This window comes from Stenella coeruleoalba, assembly GCF_951394435.1.
Source record: "Stenella coeruleoalba genome assembly, chromosome: 2".
In the NCBI taxonomy this organism is placed as follows: domain Eukaryota; kingdom Metazoa; phylum Chordata; class Mammalia; order Artiodactyla; family Delphinidae; genus Stenella; species Stenella coeruleoalba.
The window spans coordinates 110,983,773-111,000,768 of record NC_137147.1 but is presented as its reverse complement, the minus strand read 5'-3'; the positions used below and the strand labels follow the sequence as shown (position 1 = coordinate 111,000,768).

The window sequence follows — 16,996 nt, the reverse complement described above, 5'->3', positions numbered from 1 at the left end:
GAAAGCCCTTAAAATCGCTACCACACCCATTTTTTTCTTAGTCTTCCTTTGACTGTATAATCCTGCCTGGTTCCTATACCATGGTTCCTCCCAGGAAGTCCATGTAGATTTCTTATAATCCTAGACCCTGTTTTGGTCATCGTGTATTTTTTTGGTGTGGTGCCTAGGACTGAACTCAAAGTTCCTGCCATGATCTGGCAAGCACAGAGTGAAACAGATGCATTTCTGTATCAGAATGATAGAGGAGCATGTGTTTTGTCGAAGTAGACTGGTTTATATTAATGCAGGTGTGAGCAGCTACAATAAACTTTGTATTAAATTAAGCTTGTGGCCAATCATAACCCCCATGTTTTTTACCTGAACCACCACCAAATCAGTCTCTCCCCTTCTGTCTTTGAACAATAGCCCTTTCTACTCAAACACAGGACTTCCCATTTATCCCTATCAATGTCCACCTGTTGTTTGGTCCACCACTCCCCCAGCTTAAGCATACCATTGTGAATGGCAGTTCTGCCTTCGTGTCATATCGGCCGCCCCTCCTACTTTAGCATCATCATCCAGGCTTTTCATGTCTTCATTTAAGCCATTACAGAAACGTGAAGCTGTCCAGAGCCAGTGTCAGGGGCCTCCGGGTGAGGCAACCAGTCATTACGTTCCTGGGCGTGGCTGTTCAGTAATGTCTGAGCACCCCCATCAGCACCACCTCTGCTAAAATGAAAAAGGACGCTTACTGGCTGTTTTGATAAATGGATGTTGAATGCAAAGCTGCCAAGAGCTTCCCGATATCCACCAGCCTGCACCTGTTTTCAACCTTCAGATTCTTCTAGAAAGCCTGCTTTTTCTGGAGTGGAGCACACTCCTTATTTCCTCCCCACCATATAAATTGAATGAATATGTACATAACTCTGTAAAGTCATTTTTCGGAAAGGTATGGCTAATATGAGACACTGTGCGGACGATCAGAAATATTTTGCCAGTGAGTATTGTAGAGTCTTTACCCGTGCTCCATCAGAGCACGTGGGTCACCTAGGACACCGAGCTTGGCTCCTGCACATGCCTGCCAGGGCTGTGATCACAGCAGCAGTTATCATTCCTGCCACCACCAGGAAATACGAGGTGTCCTGAGTCCACATGTTCAGGAAACGGAGCACTGACCCTCTTCCCTTTGCTTCAAAGACATATCCGGTAGTGTATTTGAGCCTTGGATCAACGGGGTCTAAAAAAAGAGAACTGAGCATTTAATTCTGCTTTATTTTCTTGTTTCAGATTTATGTACCTCTCATGTTGGTGAATGCAGCCGATGACCCCTTGGTGCATGAAAGTCTTCTAACCATTCCAAAATCTCTTTCAGGTCAGTGTTTCTTGCTGCTGCTCCCTCAACCGCTCAGCAAATTGCCACAGTATGTCACCTTCATCATGCTGTCATATCCTGGCGATCAGGGTATCTCTTGGCAGTGTTCTTATTTATTCTAGCCTGATAGTTCTGGGGCTGTGATGGAGCCTGGGTAGAGCCTTTTCATGTTCTCTCCTGGTGCAAGAGACAGGATCATCATTTATATCCATAGCCAAGAGGTTCGGGGAGTCCCCTGGTGTTCTGTGAAATTATGGCCTCAGGGATGTGGGTCCATTAAGTCTGAGAGTTTGACTTAAAGAGATATTTAGACTTAAAATTTGACCTGAAAAGCAAAACAAAAAAGCCAGTTTTGCTACCTCTTGTGACAGACAGCCTCCCCATCTGCTTTGAGGATAAAAATATAAGCAACTGAAAAAGCAAAGAAGGTTGTTCATGAGAATGTTATCTTGCCCCAGGCTTGCACGACCTCACAGCATGCTAGGTAGGAGCTACGGGAGAAACTAGAAAGAGGGTAACGGAAGGAAACACTTGGGTCACAATCTAAAGTTACTTTGCATTGTACCTAATCTCCCTTCCCAGTCCTCTGTAATTACATTTCCTCTTGTAAATACCATATGTTAACCAGGGGGAAAAGGGGTACTTCTGATTCTCTCATGACCCCAAGTTAAAGAGTAGATAACATAGCAAGCAGATAAAGGACCCACGCCCAGACAGAGCTCCGTTCTCCGCTCAGAGTGAATACGTGTATCGCAGGTGCATTATGTGATAAAAAGCTATGTGTCAACCGTCTATCAAACCACAGGCTCCCTACACAAAAGCAGCCACGTGGGCTGCAGTGAGAGGAAGCAGCCATGCTGGTTTCCTTCTGCATATCTAAAGTAACATCCATAGCAGTAATGCTGTCACACAGAAACTTACAAAATAGCAGCCGAAAGGGAAGAATAAAGGGGGTCAGACAAGAAAAGAGCCCTTGCAGAGCTAGAAATGTGAGTGCCAGGAAGCGCCTCAGAGGCCTGGAGCAGCCAGCAAGGGACCCGTTGTCACTTATCCCCCTGGGAAGAGAGATGCTCCCTGTGGTACCTGACTGTACCTGGCTGCCCATTTTGCACATATCTTCGGTAATGGCTTTACCAGCCCATGCAGGACTAACTTAAACGTGGACTCATAAAGTCAAGCTCCAGGTTAATAATTCTCAAATGGCCGTTTAGCACGTGCCATTGAGAGCTTGGCCGTCTTTTAACGCAGCTTTATGTTTTAGCCTTGAAAAATAAAGTTCTGTAATGAAAAATCATTGACTCCATTGAATTCATCTGGTTCTCTAGTAAGTAAGAGTGTTAAGTGTTATGAGTCCCTCCTCAAAGGCTGGTCCCCACCAGTAGCATCGGCATCGCCCAGGAGCTTGTCAGAAACACAGAATCTGGGGACTTCCCTGGTGGCGAAGTGGTTAAGACTCCACGCTCGCCAATGCAGGGGGCCCAGGTTCCATCCCTGGTCGGGGAACTAGATCCTGCACACTGCAACTGAGAGCCTGCATGCCACAACTAAAGATCCCACATGCCGCAACTAAGACCCAGTGCAGCCAAATAAATAAATAAATATCTTTTTAAAAAATGAAATGCAGGATCTCAGCTCCTTCCCCAGGCCTATTAAAGCTGAATCTGCATTTTAAGGCAGTCTCCCAGGTGATTTGGATACACGAAGTTGGGAGGTACTTGGCTGTACAATCAAGTCAGCTGGGGAGTTTTAGCAACACAAGCACCTGGGTCCTCCCTCTCTCACCTACCACCCCCCAACTCCACCCCACCCCTACCCTCAAATCAAAATCTCATTGGTCTGGATGCAACATAGGGATCATTTAAAAAAAACCCAGGTGATTCTAATATGCAGCCAAGTTTGAGAACCACTTAGAGTTTTTTTTTTTGTTTTTTTTTTTTGCGGTACGCGGGCCTCTCACTGTTGTGGCCTCTCCCGTTGCGGAGCACAGGCTCCGGACGCGCAGGCCCAGCGGCCATGGCTCACGGGCCCAGCCGCTCCAAGGCATGTGGGATCCTCCTGGACCGGGCCACGAACCCGTGTCCCCTGCATCGGCAGGCGGACTCTCAACCAGTGCGCCACCAGGGAAGCCCCCACTTAGAGTTTTAAGGATCTCCTAAGGCGGTACCCATTCTGCTCCAAAGCCAAGCTGCTATTCCAAAACTTGCTAGATCCCACCATGTTGCCTGCCCCACCAAATCTCCCTCCCGCTTTGGTGAATGAGGCAGAGGGAGTAGAAATCAGATGCCCACTTAGGTGACACCTTCGCCTGTGGGGAAAGCCTGGGCCGCCCTGGTCAGCTCCCTTTTGCACCTCCTGCCCTGGAGCTGGTCAGAGAACAGTGACTCACTCAGCTGCCTTTCTCCTACAGAGAAACGGGAGAACGTCATGTTTGTGCTGCCCCTGCACGGGGGCCACCTGGGCTTCTTTGAGGGGTCCGTGCTGTTCCCCGAGCCCCTGACATGGATGGATAAGCTGGTGGTGGAGTACGCCAATGCCATTTGCCAGTGGGAACGCAACAAGTCGCAGTGCTCTGACACGGAACAGGTGGAGGCCGACCTGGAGTGAGGCAGCCCCCGGACTCTGGTGCGCACCAGCTGCCCTGGTCACCGGCTGTTTCAGGTCTCCCATCTCCCTCAGTGACCTGGATCTGACCTCACACCATCAACGGAGACCACCCACTAGACACACCTGACTTGAAGTAGGTGGCCGTCCCTGGGAGCTCCAGGCTATTTTTGTGCTTAGTTACTGGTTTTCTCCACTGCATTATTAGCCATGGTGACAAGCGACGGAGTTTTCACCCTCCTGTCCGGTGTCAGCATCTGATTGCTTTCAAGCCAATTACATCTAGTTTCCCTATTAAAAATGTGTCTGAACAGCAGTTTTGCTTTGCCAATCAGAAGGCTTTTCCCCAAGAGCAGTGAAGGATATATGTTATTTTGTGGTGGTGTATGTGTCCTGACGTAGACCCTAAAAAGAGCCAATGCTGTAGATGCAGCTCAGCTTGGGAGCCGGGGACCCTGGGCCTCCCAGGCCAAGACTGTAGCCTCCTACGTGGCAAAGAAAATTCCCTTGACTCACAAACCAAGTTTCTCCCTCACTGTCCTCTAAGACAGTTTTCCCACAGGTTGCTGCTGATGAGAGTTACCTGGGACGCTTGTTACAAATTCAGCCTCCCGGGTCCCTCCCCTTGGAGAAGCTGTTTCAGTGGGTCTGGGAAGGGGCCTGGGGATTCTAATTTTTGACAAGTGCCCCAGGTGATTCTCCTCACCAGGCAAATTTGAGAAGCACGGTTGTGCAGAGCCTTTAAATTAGAAACATCTCGGTAGTTTGTGTTGTTGAAATTCATAGTCAGAGGCATCTCTTAGATCCCAGGAGCCTCCAAAGCTGCAAGGCCTGTCGTGTACGGCTCCCCTGGTGCGATCGCTATGTGATGTCTCAGAAAGGGCTTGGGCTGGGGGTGAAGACTTCAGGCCATGCCTGACTCTGCCTCTCACTGGCTATATGACCCTGGAAAAGTCCCTTTGAACTTTTGTTTCTTCACCTGTAAAATGGGGGACTTGGGCCAGGTAGATTGCCGATATCACTACCAGTTCTGAAGTTCAATGACAAACTCAGTTTACTGAGGTTTGAGAGAACACCTCTCCAGGGGAGCCTGAGAGCTATTCTAAGCATGTAGACGTCATTTGCCTTTCCTTCTTTTTTTTTTATGTCCCTCATTTCATATAAAGAGGGGTTTTTTTGGTGTTTTTTTTTAAACACTCAGTTATAATTTTATTTTTTTAACCCAGGTCTCTCTAACTCTGGCTTTTGATACCAAACAATTCAAAAGTTGGATCTGAGTTTGGAGAAATATCTTTCCAACTGAAGAGGGTGTGATTTTGAAACCAGATTTTGTAATGTAATAGCTCATATTTGTAGCGTGTTGGACAGATCTTTCCAGAGTGTTATCTTCTCAAATGAAAAGTCACTCTACATTTCAAGTACTCCTTTCCTCCAATCCTGTGGTACTTGAATATCTAAAAACCCTGCACTTTGAAAAATCAGCAGTTGCTATCTGGAACTAAACAGAATTACAAGTGAAATGACCTATAGATACTTTAAATAAATAAAAAAAATTTCCCGGCTTCCTCTCCTTTGCTATAGGACAGACAGGAATGTAAATAGTGGGTCTGTATGTGGATGTTTAAGGGGTAAAGGGAGCCACCTGAGGGCCTGGATGCAGACCCTCATGGCCGCAGGTGAATGTAGTTTGGGCATCGGTCCAAGTCATGTGACAGTAATGTCTGTAACCTGAAGAAGTTGTTTTCTGACAATCACCAGGTCATCCTAAATAATAACATCAAAAACAGCCGTATCTGAAGAGACTGAGACTTCTATGGTCTCGACTTTGCTTCGGTACAATTTCTCACACACACCAAATTCATCATTGTGACTTTCCCCCCAAGTTGTTACTTTTCAAGTGCTTTTCTTTTTCATGTTCTTTTAGTACAAATTGGCACTTTATCATCTACCCCTCAATTTCGAAGCTAGTCTCTCCCCTCTGTTACTTTTCCCTCCAACCAACAACCACAGCTATAATCTAGAAGGTTCATGGTCATATATCCTGCTACAACCTTCATGTCTCAAGACCTTTTTTTGTGAAATTAGATGAACGAAGCAATAACTTAATGGGGTTGAATCACCATCCCAGGAAGCAAGAGGCTCCTTTTCATTTGCCTTAGGTCACATCCCTTGATCTATTCCGACAAAGCAGTGGCCAGGTACCAGTTCCATTCAGGAGGAGAAAACAGTCCTGTTGTCACACACTTGGCAGGGATGGGGGCAGAAGTCCTCGGAGCCTGGTGTGCATGGCAGTTCTGGTGGCCCACGGAGGAGAGGCAGGGCTCGGGGCACAGCCTTTGTTGCCACATAACCGGAATTTACCCCACGGGACTGTGGAGACCGCCTCCCAGCTGAAATCTTTTTAGTGTGTGCCTCTGAATGGCACTTACATTCCATTTTGGCTCACATGAAATCAACTGAAGGCCTCTGTTCAAGCTCCAGGCTCTCAGGCATGGAAATAAGAGTGTAACTGTGGCTATCTTACAGGAAAATTCTTGTTTGTCCCTGAATGAGAGCACAGAGGCATTGAATTTACAGAGATGCGAGCTCGCCTAATAAACAAGGGAGCAGCATTTTATATGTAGGTCAGCTTTTTCCTTCCTCCAGCTTTCCTTGCTTTTCCTTCGTTCCTGATGATAATGTGAGGGCTCTTCTTGCTACTGAGGTCCTCTTGGGCTAAAACAAGGCAGAATTTTCAAAGAGTATTTGAATATTATATTTTAAAATCAGGTTAAAAATACAATAAAGTCAGGTTAAGGATATAAATTGCGGAAACCTAGACAGTTCTATCGCAGGAAGAACATGTTAAAAACCAAGCAGGTTTTTAACAGTTCTCCGGGTTGTTCTCCCTGCCTCTAAACAGTTTGAAGACAGTGATGAAGATCCCAGTCAAGTCAGGATTATCTGACTTGAAAAAATGGTCTCAAGTCTCCTTGATGCAATTATGTTAGTAGGGAGTTTAACAGACTTGAGGAAAACCTCTTACCTTCCCGCCCGTGAGTTTGCACCAGTGATTCCAGAGCAGAAGGAAGGCAGAAAGTTGTTTGTTGTCACTATATTCTTTGAACCTCCCCGCAGCGTTTTATACATGAGAGTGGGAATATACCTACAAGGGGAGCGTGCCTTTCTTGACATGGTGTTAGGGAACCAGGGTTTGGGAGACTTGGATTCTTGTCCTGTCTCTAATTCACGTTGGATTGTGGGCAATCACTTCACCTCTCCGAGCTCCAATTACCTCATCTTAGACCATCTCTAAGTCTACTTAATCTACTTACACATCATTTGCCAGAACATTCCCGCTGGCCTTCTTACAGCCCTTGCAAGTGGAAACAGATAAGTCAAGACTTCGGGCTGATCTTGAGGGGACTTGGAGAGAGGGAGCTACTGCATTCAGCCTTTGCTGGTGAAGACCCTTGATTTTGCCCAAAGCCCTGTGTCTCTGACTGGCTTCTCTTCAGAGCCTCCATTGTCATCTCAATATTCTTTCTGTACTGAGGGTGGTCTTATGGCTGGGACAGGTGCTGACCGTTGGAACGAGGTGAATATCCCCATCCTTCTGTGTGACTCGGGCAAGCTTTGAGAGTTCCCAGGGCAGAAACCCTTCCTGCTCAGACTTTCATTCTAAAACTACAGTCTTCATTAAAGCTGAACTTTCTGGGTAGCTGAGCTTATATGCCTGGCATCTGAATGAGAGCTCTCTTTGTCACTGTGTGGCTTGAGATCCGTTTTGCCAGCTCCGGGGAAACAATACATGTGTTCTTGTTTGTGTTTGCCGGGCAAGCAGATGTCTGAGCTGTGAGAGGCTTTTCTTTTCCCGTGGCATTGCTTCTGACTTAGTGCTAAAGTGAAGATCACTGAAACATCACGTTGAGTTGAAAACTTAGGTCTTTGTCGTTAAGGCAGGACAGGAGAGTTATTAAGAAGCATTTCACTGCAGCATCCGCTCACAATATCATCTGGAATTGTTCTCTTTGCCCAGAAAGCCTTAACTTGCCTCTAGAATATCCCCTGGTGGTACAACACTATTGTGGCTTTGGAATTCAAATTATTCTGCTGTAGAAGTCTGAAGCAAAGCTATAGCAAAACCAGAAAATGTCTCCATGTGGCCTGTATGCTCCTTATTACATTAGGTGCCCCCACCCCTTGACAATAAGAGCAATCCAGAACTGGCCAAACACCTCATCTCTGACGCCTTTCTTCCTTCTTGGCCTCACTCTGTTGTTCAAAGCCACTTTGGATGCTTCAAAAAACCATGAAAAGTGGCCTGCCTTTGGCATTTAGAGGCCAAGCAATTGGGGGAAAGGTTTTCTTCTCCCCCCTGTTATCAAAGCAGAGGGAAGTGCCCCCTCTTCATAAACTAGGATTGCTTTTGCCAAATTCTATTTGAAGGGGAACGGGCCCGTACTCGCAGTGAGAACTGGGATGCTATCCAAAGCTACAGCTGCTTCCTCTTGCCTGTGTCACTGCTGCAACCGCCTCGGACGCTGTAGCCCAGGCATCCCCCCGAAGTGGCCCTTGGAAGCAGTCATTCTCAGACCCCAGACGGTAGACAGCTGCCCCTTTTGAAGGAGTCAGCCCCCTACACACACCACGTTTTCTGAACCGTTTTTCCTAGCATGTTATTGTGGGTAAAACATTCACCTATCTCTAATGAATAAGCTGAAGTTAATTTCCAACCAGTGAATTAAGTCCTTTAACTCGACTCCTGTCAGTAATAAAACCTATAACCTGCCATCTCCCCGTTCTGGTCCCCATTAGCCAAGAAATCTATCGCTGTAAGTTGGGGACAGTCCACGTATAGCACCTGCAGAAATACCCTTCATCTCAATAGGCATTCTCCTTCCAGACCACCCACATGGAGCAGCCAACAGTCACAAAGAATAATTGCTGAGCCCTCAGTCCCAGCGCCAGCCACTCCCTACCAGTGGGTGGACCGAGTTCCTGGGTGTGGGAGTTAGGTTTGGTTTGGTTTTTGTTTTGGCCTCTTTAGTTTTCCTAAAGCACAAGTCCATGTAGAATCCTGTCACCTCTCCACACCAGTTTCAGGTGATCTGGGTCTCTCCCACTGCCTCAGGAAGACCTTCACTGTACCTGAGCTTTTGACTTCTGCCACTGCAGCTGCCTTAGCGACACCAGGGGCTGGGGGCTTGGAGGGGGTAGCCAGTTTGCATCTCCCCCTTTCCTGGTTAGACTTCCATGAACCCCATTCTTCTGTTGGCAGATCTGCTTCCAGACTGATTTTTGAGAACCATCACTTTCACATTCCTAATTTTTGTTTGTTTTGTTTGATTTTTTTTTTTTTGGACTTTCTGAAACTTCAAATGCTGCCCTGAAAATAATGTATTTTTGAGTTTGTGTTCTGAAGGCCTCCGTGCTGGTGGATTGGGGGTGGGGGAGGCAGAATACAGGATCCTCCAGCACTGAGGTGTTTAAGATTTGCAACTAGCAATGCAATTTTTTCTAAATATGAGGATATTTACCTTTATTAAGAAATTATACTAAACAGTGGTGTCCTTGATCATTTTATGTTCTCATATTACTTTTGGTTCTGTTTTGATTCTGTGTGGTGGTAAACAAAGATCATTACAAACAAAAACTGTAATTTTGTTATCTTTGATTCAATGGAATTTCTTTACTTAAAAAAATAAAAGGCTAAAAATGTGGCGTGGCTGTGCGTCCTTTGTAGTGGAGATTTTCTATCTAAAAGGATTCTTCCTGTGTCTTCACCGAAGCATGAGCTTGAAAGAAATGGACAAAACACCAAGTTCTCATCACAACTGATTTTAACCCAGCCTTGCAAATACCAAGGAAATGAGCGGCCCACAGGTGTCTTTACAAGCCCATCCTCTCCAGGAAGAAAGCCAAGGCCTGGGAAGAGTGAGATATCAGCACTTTAAATACTTGCTCTATAAAGTGAACCATGTAGACAGAATGTAAGGTGAGATGTAAATGGTGGTTGCCACGCATGAGTCCCTTCCTTTTCTAATAGTGTTCTTTGAAAAGACTGGGTGAACGTGACCTAAATTAAGGTTATACTGGGTTGGTTGAGTAATGGTGGTGTTTTCTTCTCCTTTGCATCTGTCAGAATCCAAGCTAAGGGTCTCCAAGGGCCAAGCCCTGGCCCAGCCAGGACAGTTGTGCCAGTCCGTGCTCCCCCCACCCCAGGGACCTTGCACTCAGAGTTTTCTTCCCTCCTTGGCCATGCAAAACCTTTGACAAGCTAAGTGGGGTGGGGAGTGTTGGTTTTGGAGGACATGCATTAGTGAGGCCTAAAAATGCCCAATATCGAATTCCAAAGTGTATCCCTTGCTGGTAAGCAAGCTTCTCCCCCAGCACCAACCCCACCGCCCCACTTCCTATCACCCACAAAATAGCCAGACGACTTTGATCCAAGAAAACCAACTTGCAAAGAATACTACCTATGAAAAGTACCACATGAAAGAGATTTCAGGTCCAGGGTGTTAGGCAGATCGATGCCAACAGCTTGCCAATGTGGTCAGCGCACAGCTGTGCCTCTCCTGATTCTACCCCATAGATTTGCTGTCGGTGACATTTATCTACAATCACTCGCTGACCCAAGGGTGCTGATGTCTTTTTTCTTATACCTTCCAATAACAGGCCTCTCAGCTCTAGCTCTATAGGGAGTACTTTCCCATGTTAAGGACCAAACACCTAACTGGATGGCCCTCCAGCTGTATGACAGCCTCCCTCCTCATTTCTGTCTTGGTGTATCCCCCCTTAGAGAGGGTCACATGTAGCTGAGTGGTTGGGATGACCTTACCGGTGGTTTAGCCTTGAACTGCTCAATCTCTCCCCAAAGAAAAGTTAAACCTCTCTCTCTCTCTGTGGCTATGTGCACTCAGGACTTATATTTGATTCGTGCTGTCTACCCCATTTGGAATTACCCCAGCATCTCTACTGAAGACCGTTTGGTTTCCCCTTAAAGTTATTTCCTCCTTTATCTGATGATGTTGGTGAAATTGACCTGGAATAAATGAAGCTCTAATTCCATGGTTCCTCTTCCCCACCTCTACCTACATTTCCTCTATCCCCAGAAATAAACATTTGAGACAAAGCATTGGTAGTAACAGAGCCAAGGGATTTGGAGCCAGAGTTGCTGGGTTAGGGTCCCATCCAGGCCACTTCCTAGCTCTGTGACCCTGATCAGTATTGGACCCTGGGTTTTCCTTTTTCTTTTTTTTTTTTAACCCCTAAGATGAGAATAATTTTAATAAGAATGCCTGTCTCTAGATATTGAGAGAATCAAATAAAATAATGTTTTTCAAAGTGTTATGTTGAGCAGTCCCCTCCTGGGACCACACTTTGAGTAGTAAGTCTCTCTGGTATCCTGTGAGCTTCCAGACCCTGCACTGCTAAGCTTCCTCAACACCAGAGCCACGCCCACCATTGAAAGTGGGATGAAAGGTGGTCCAGTTCACCCTGAAGGTGACTCTTCAGCTCTTTTCCTGGTTGACTTAAGACCTGGGCATCCCTCTTCCAGGAAGACTTTGCCAGGATACCAGGGAGCATTGGCCTCCTACAGCGTCCCTTACATAAACTCAAGGCTCTAAGCAGTGACCAGTCTTGCTCAAAGGCTCTCTGCGGCTGATGGCCCATTTCCCTACTGAGACCTCCATCCACACCTTAACAAATGCTTCCATCTGCTAACAGATAGTATTTCCCCAAAGGGCCACATGACGCATCACTGTGACTTCCCAACCTTTGCTATGCTCAAATTACTTTCACATGCAGAACCCCTGCCTCATCCCAGACGTCTCCAGAAAGGAAGGTGTTCTGAGCAGCAAGTGGTCCCCCTTCCCATATTTGCTGGCTTTCAAGAGTATTTTACTGTCCCTCTTCCTCTCTCATTAATGCGGGGGTTGTGGCCACTTGTAGGAATACAGCATATGTAGGCAGCTCGGATTCTGTGAGACTGAGCACATCAGATTTTAACATTAACATTCGTGGTCTTCAGGCACCTGTTCCCAAAGGTGGCAGTACCACCTTCCTGGCAAGGTCTGGCTCGGCCTGCCCCTGGCTAGTCTGTTCCTGGGCATGGAGGGGCAGTACCACGGCACGGCCAGCAGGGGGTGGTGGCAGCCCACGGTCAGAACCGACTCGCTGGGTCCCAACCCTCTAGCTTCTTCCTCAGAAAGCCCCTGGGCTTTTACGTCAAACCCTCCCTAAGCTAAGGCCCTAGCCCTGCTGACTTTAGGAGGGACACCAGCATCCGTTTGGATTTGAGTAAGACGAAGCTGCCCCAAGAGCCTCTGCCTGCAGTTTTTTCCATATCCTGATCTCATTTATAAATTAGAGCTCCCACAAATCAGAGGGTGGGACTAGGAGGGCTCCTGGCAGTTAGGGGCCAGGGGAAAGATGGGAGTCATCCAAGAGGAATCAGCCAGTTTCCCTCAAATTTGGGACACAACTCTTTTACAAAACAATTATAAGTGTATCTTGAAAGTTTAAAAAATGCTCGCTACTTTAATTTTTTAAACTCAGCCTCATCCCTGCTCCCACTCCACCAACACCTGTACTGTCGACTCACCAATGCCCTCTATCTTGGCAAACGCAAGTCCCCATTCTCTTATCACTTGCCCCCTCAGCGGCATGTTTGTGCCCTCACACTTGAAATACCTTCTTAGCTCCAGATGTTCTAGGAGATCTCTCGGGGTGAGGCTGCTGAGCCCCCTTCAACCATATCACCTCCACTCTTTTTAGGCTTAATACTAGAGTTCCATGTAAGGTTTGATTTGGAAAAGTTTCAAAGGGTTTAAAGAAGGGTTTGGGAGAAATCCTCACTGGTCAGCCACCCACAATAATTTGCTATGATTCCTCCTCCAGCTCTGGAGTCGTATGTATATCATTTACGGACATAGATTGTTGACTGTGAACGTCATAGAGAAGGAAATTACTTGGCTGATGAGCATACACTGCAAACCCTAGAACTGAAAGAAAAGATATAAGGAGTAAATGCATATATATGTACAGTCACATATATATGTACATGTACATAGACACACTGGAAAACGAGAAAGAGAATTCAGTGGTTCAGAGAAATTCCTAAAGGCATGAAAACAGACTGCATTGGATTGAACCCACAGCCCAGGAAACAGCTGAAGGTCCTGCCCCAAAAGGTGGGTACAGCACCAAGGGTGCTTCATGCCCAGAAGGAGGCAAGAGCAGAGAAGTCTTGGGATGATTATCAGGGTACCTCGTGGAGGCAGCCAGGCCAGGTGACCCTCACCCACCACCATGAGCCAGACAACAGGAACAAGTGTCTGCCTCCACTGGGAAAGTCAGTGTAGGATCTTGGGAAAAGAATCTGTCAGTGCCTATGAGCCCCATGCCCAGAAGAAGCCAGGCCTTCCCCAAGACAGAGCAGCATGCCCAGCACACACTCAAAAGTCACCAGACACTTGAGGAAAGCCAACTGCACAGAAAGGAAAGCATTTATATTTGTCTAAATATGCAGAGCTTGAAAGTAGAAGTTCATTTCTATAAGGTGTCTGAGACTGAAGACAAAGAAGAGCTTTCATTGTATAACTTGAGGACTGGGAGAGTGCTCAGAGAGGATACCATCTGTAAATCTAAGTAAAACCATCCGTTGAGGCAAGGGGTCTGGAGGAGAGAGCTTTGGTGGAGAGACCCCACAGACAGGAGGGGGACACAACTGCTACCCTTGAAGGAAGTCCAAGCTCCTGACCACCACTGCATACATCAGACTGCACCTGACTGAGGGGCCCAGACCACCCCAAAATGGAGCTACTTCAAGGCTGCTTCCACCCTGGAATTACACGTGGAAAGCGTTTCACCTGCCTACCAGCCACCAAGATCACTATACTTGCCAGATCATTTTCACTTATATTCCCCCTCTCTTATCTTCTTTTTTATATTTTTAGGGGTGGGAGAGACCTTTAAACCAGCCTCCTTGCCTATTTTCACAGACCCTAAATAGTAAAACTATTACAAAGAAAATCACTGAGAAGCTTGATTAGAGTCTTTGACACTCAACCCCACACAAGTCTCCATCCTAAAGCTTCAGAGGCAGTAGGAATATAACTGCCCTCACTTCTTCTTGCTCAAGGGAATTCCCCTGCTTTTTTATTGCCCCCCAGCTTGGGAGGAGGGTGACACCTGAGCTCACCCAAGCTTAGGAAGGTTCAGAGGAACCACAATCATCCCAGGCAGCCCTTTTCCCAGCCTTCTGGGTCCAGGGCAGCTGAGGAGAGGCCCAGGGACACTAACTACAGATCAGATGGCAGGGGATGTTCTCAGAAGGCTGTGTTCTCAGCTTGGACCCGGGGACCAAAGAGCTGTTCAGCAACGACTTTGCCGTCATACTTGGGCAGTGTGCCCCCAAAGTCGGAGGGCAGGATGTCCTCGTTGAACTCCTGGTAGAAGCTGGAGAGGTCTTCTCCATGGACAAAGACCTGCAGGGAAGCGGAGGAGATAGAGCTGAGCAAGGGGGTTCCCTTAGGATGAGGGCTGGGAGGAGAAGAGGGACAGGACAAAGGCACACATGCCATCTCTGCCTGGTGATGGCCTTCTCAAAAGTCCTCCTTGTTGTGCTGTCTGTGGGATCCACTTGGTTCGGAACCTTGGTACAGAGCCTGAGGAGGGCTCAGGCGGGGTGCCCTCCTCCTCCACCTTCATCCCTCTTGTCTCCTGAACCCTTTCCTGCTACAACCCCCTTCACTCACTCACACACCAGACAATCACCGGGCACCTTCCCTGCGTGGCCACGCACTCACCCTCTGGAGCAATTTGCTCTTCAAGAAGGGCTTGACCACGTTGTAGGTTGTGGTGAAGTACCACGGCTGGTGGATGAAGTGGATGGCTTTGAACCGGGCTGGGAAGGAATCCTGCAGGGACAGACAGCACCCCACCACATGCCCCATGACCTCAGAGGTTCCCACTCACTCTCCCACTGCCTCTCCCCATGACAAGAGGACAGAGTTGTCATCACTCGGTTGCCCCAGAGGATAGCCCACTGAAGGTTCCATCCCCAGGCCAGCAGCTGGGGAGCCCTGGCTTCACTGCAGCTCCAAACTGAAGGAAGGATGCCCCAGAGGCCACGCAACCCAACACTCATCCTGCAGATGCACAAAACCTTGTAATTAGGTGGAATAAGGAAATGAAATGGTAGCCTTGCTTGGTTTTTAGGTGACCAAGGTTTTTCAAATCCACTTGCCTTCTGAGCGGACTGCAAACTATTATAGACCAGAGGTACACTATTGTCATGCCTCATTGTCCTTTGTCCCCTCCCATGACTCCCACCTCCCATCTCTCCTTTCCAAGGCAAAGCAGATTTAAGATTAGATTAGGTCTAAGAAAGGACTTCTGACACATGAGTATATAGGAGTAAGTTGTCAGGAGCATTAATGACATCTCTTTCTCAGGAGAAATTCACATCCAGAGGGAGGCAGCATGACATATGTGGACAGAGAATGGGATTCTAGGTCAGAAGGTGTAGGTTCAAGTCCCGCCTCTGCCACTTGATAGCTGTGTGACCTTGAGAAGTCACTCAAATCTCTGAGCCTAGATTTCCAGGTTTGTAAAGCGAAGCAGGGAAGCAGAGAGAGAATGCTTTTAAGAGGTTAATAAATTAATGAATGTGAACACGTGGCAAACTGTTGATCACCACGAAGTGTTTGTGGCTGGGGCTGTGATTGTCATTGCTCTTTTGGGCACTAGGCAGCTGTCTTCTCAGGTCCCTGCTAGCATCATTAAACCGGGAAACCCGGCCCAGCCTCCCAGCCTTCCCACCCGTGAGAGGCTCCTGCAGGACAGGGTTCTGTGGCCTCACCTGGAGCATGTCCACCATCTTCCTGAGATCTGAAGCCCGAAGTCCAGCAGCTTGCTGCATGGTAAAGCCCTTGAAGTTCTCAATGATGCAAAAGCCATTAATTTGAGTTTCCTCATTCTCCAGTAGCTTCTCCAGGATGAAACAGTATGCCTGCAAGATCTTGGGCACAACGTGAACGGGCTGTAAGATCCAACCCACAAAGACAGTTAAGACTCAAGGTCCTAACGGGAGAGCTAACTGGTATACCCCTTCCCAGAGGTAATTTGTCACAGGCTTTGAGCTGGGACAGTCCACCTCTGTGAATGTATGCCAAGAAAATAATCTTCAATGTCATATCCACGGTTAGATGCCAGAGTGTTTATCCTTGTACCCCTATGATAGTGGAACAACCTAAATGTCCAGCAATAAGGGACTGGTGAAATTATGGTGTATTCATGCCATGGAGTATTCTAGAACGGTGATATATAAGACTAATGATATAGAAAGATATCCATTCATGGTGTATTATTGTAGCATACAATCTCATTTTTATAAGAAAAAATATGTATGTCTGTGTGCATATGCGTTCACATATGTTTCTAGGTTTCTAGAAAAAATAGGCTGGAAGGATGTCAGTGGTAGAAATCTCTGGATGGTAGAATTGTGGATGATTTTAAATTTGTGATTTTTTTGGTATTTTCTAAAATGAGTAGATATCACTTATGTAACAAGAAAAAATATTTGTAAGCCTCTTCCTTACCATACGTATGTATGCCTCAGTCCTAAAGCCAGTATCTTATTCAGTAGCAAACACTACAGGCATCCCTAATACGATCAGGAACAAGATAAGCATGTTCACTTTCCCCACCACTCTTCAACTCTGTGTTGGAAGTAGTGGCCCGTGCATCCAAGTTGTTTTTTTTTTTTTTAAATCAAGGGTATAAGAACTAGAAGAGGAAAAGAAAAAATGTCCCCCATTTACAGATAATATGACAGTATTCTTAGAAAATCTGAGAGAGTCATTTATATGAGTAACATAAATAACAGAAGAATTCAGTAAAAATACCAGGATATGAAATTAACATACAAAACCAATAATCTTCATAGATACAAAAAATAACCAAGTAGGAGATATAATGGCAGAGAAAGTCCCACCTATAGCAACAATAAAATAAATACTTAAGACAAACATGCATAAGGTTTGAAAACTATAAAAC

General features: G+C 46.7%; 2 protein-coding genes across 2 annotated transcripts in view; one reads left to right on the top strand and one right to left on the bottom strand.

Annotated features, from left to right (window-relative positions):
* The window catches only part of ABHD2 (abhydrolase domain containing 2, acylglycerol lipase), a 108,351-nt gene extending 98,697 nt beyond the window's left edge, over positions 1-9,654 (top strand). Inside the window, exons 9-10 of the mRNA XM_079910171.1 lie at positions 1,267-1,351; positions 3,759-9,654. Coding sequence (XP_079766297.1) covers positions 1,267-1,351; positions 3,759-3,955 — 282 coding nt within the window. The 3' untranslated portion in view covers positions 3,956-9,654. The remainder of the gene's footprint in view (positions 1-1,266; positions 1,352-3,758) is intronic.
* RLBP1 (retinaldehyde binding protein 1) overlaps positions 9,263-16,996 on the bottom strand; it is a gene marked incomplete at its 5' end in the record, with an annotated part of 24,276 nt that continues 16,542 nt past the window's right edge. Inside the window, 3 exons of the mRNA XM_079913601.1 lie at positions 9,263-14,424; positions 14,746-14,856; positions 15,801-15,959. Coding sequence (XP_079769727.1) covers positions 14,266-14,424; positions 14,746-14,856; positions 15,801-15,959 — 429 coding nt within the window. The 3' untranslated portion in view covers positions 9,263-14,265. The remainder of the gene's footprint in view (positions 14,425-14,745; positions 14,857-15,800; positions 15,960-16,996) is intronic.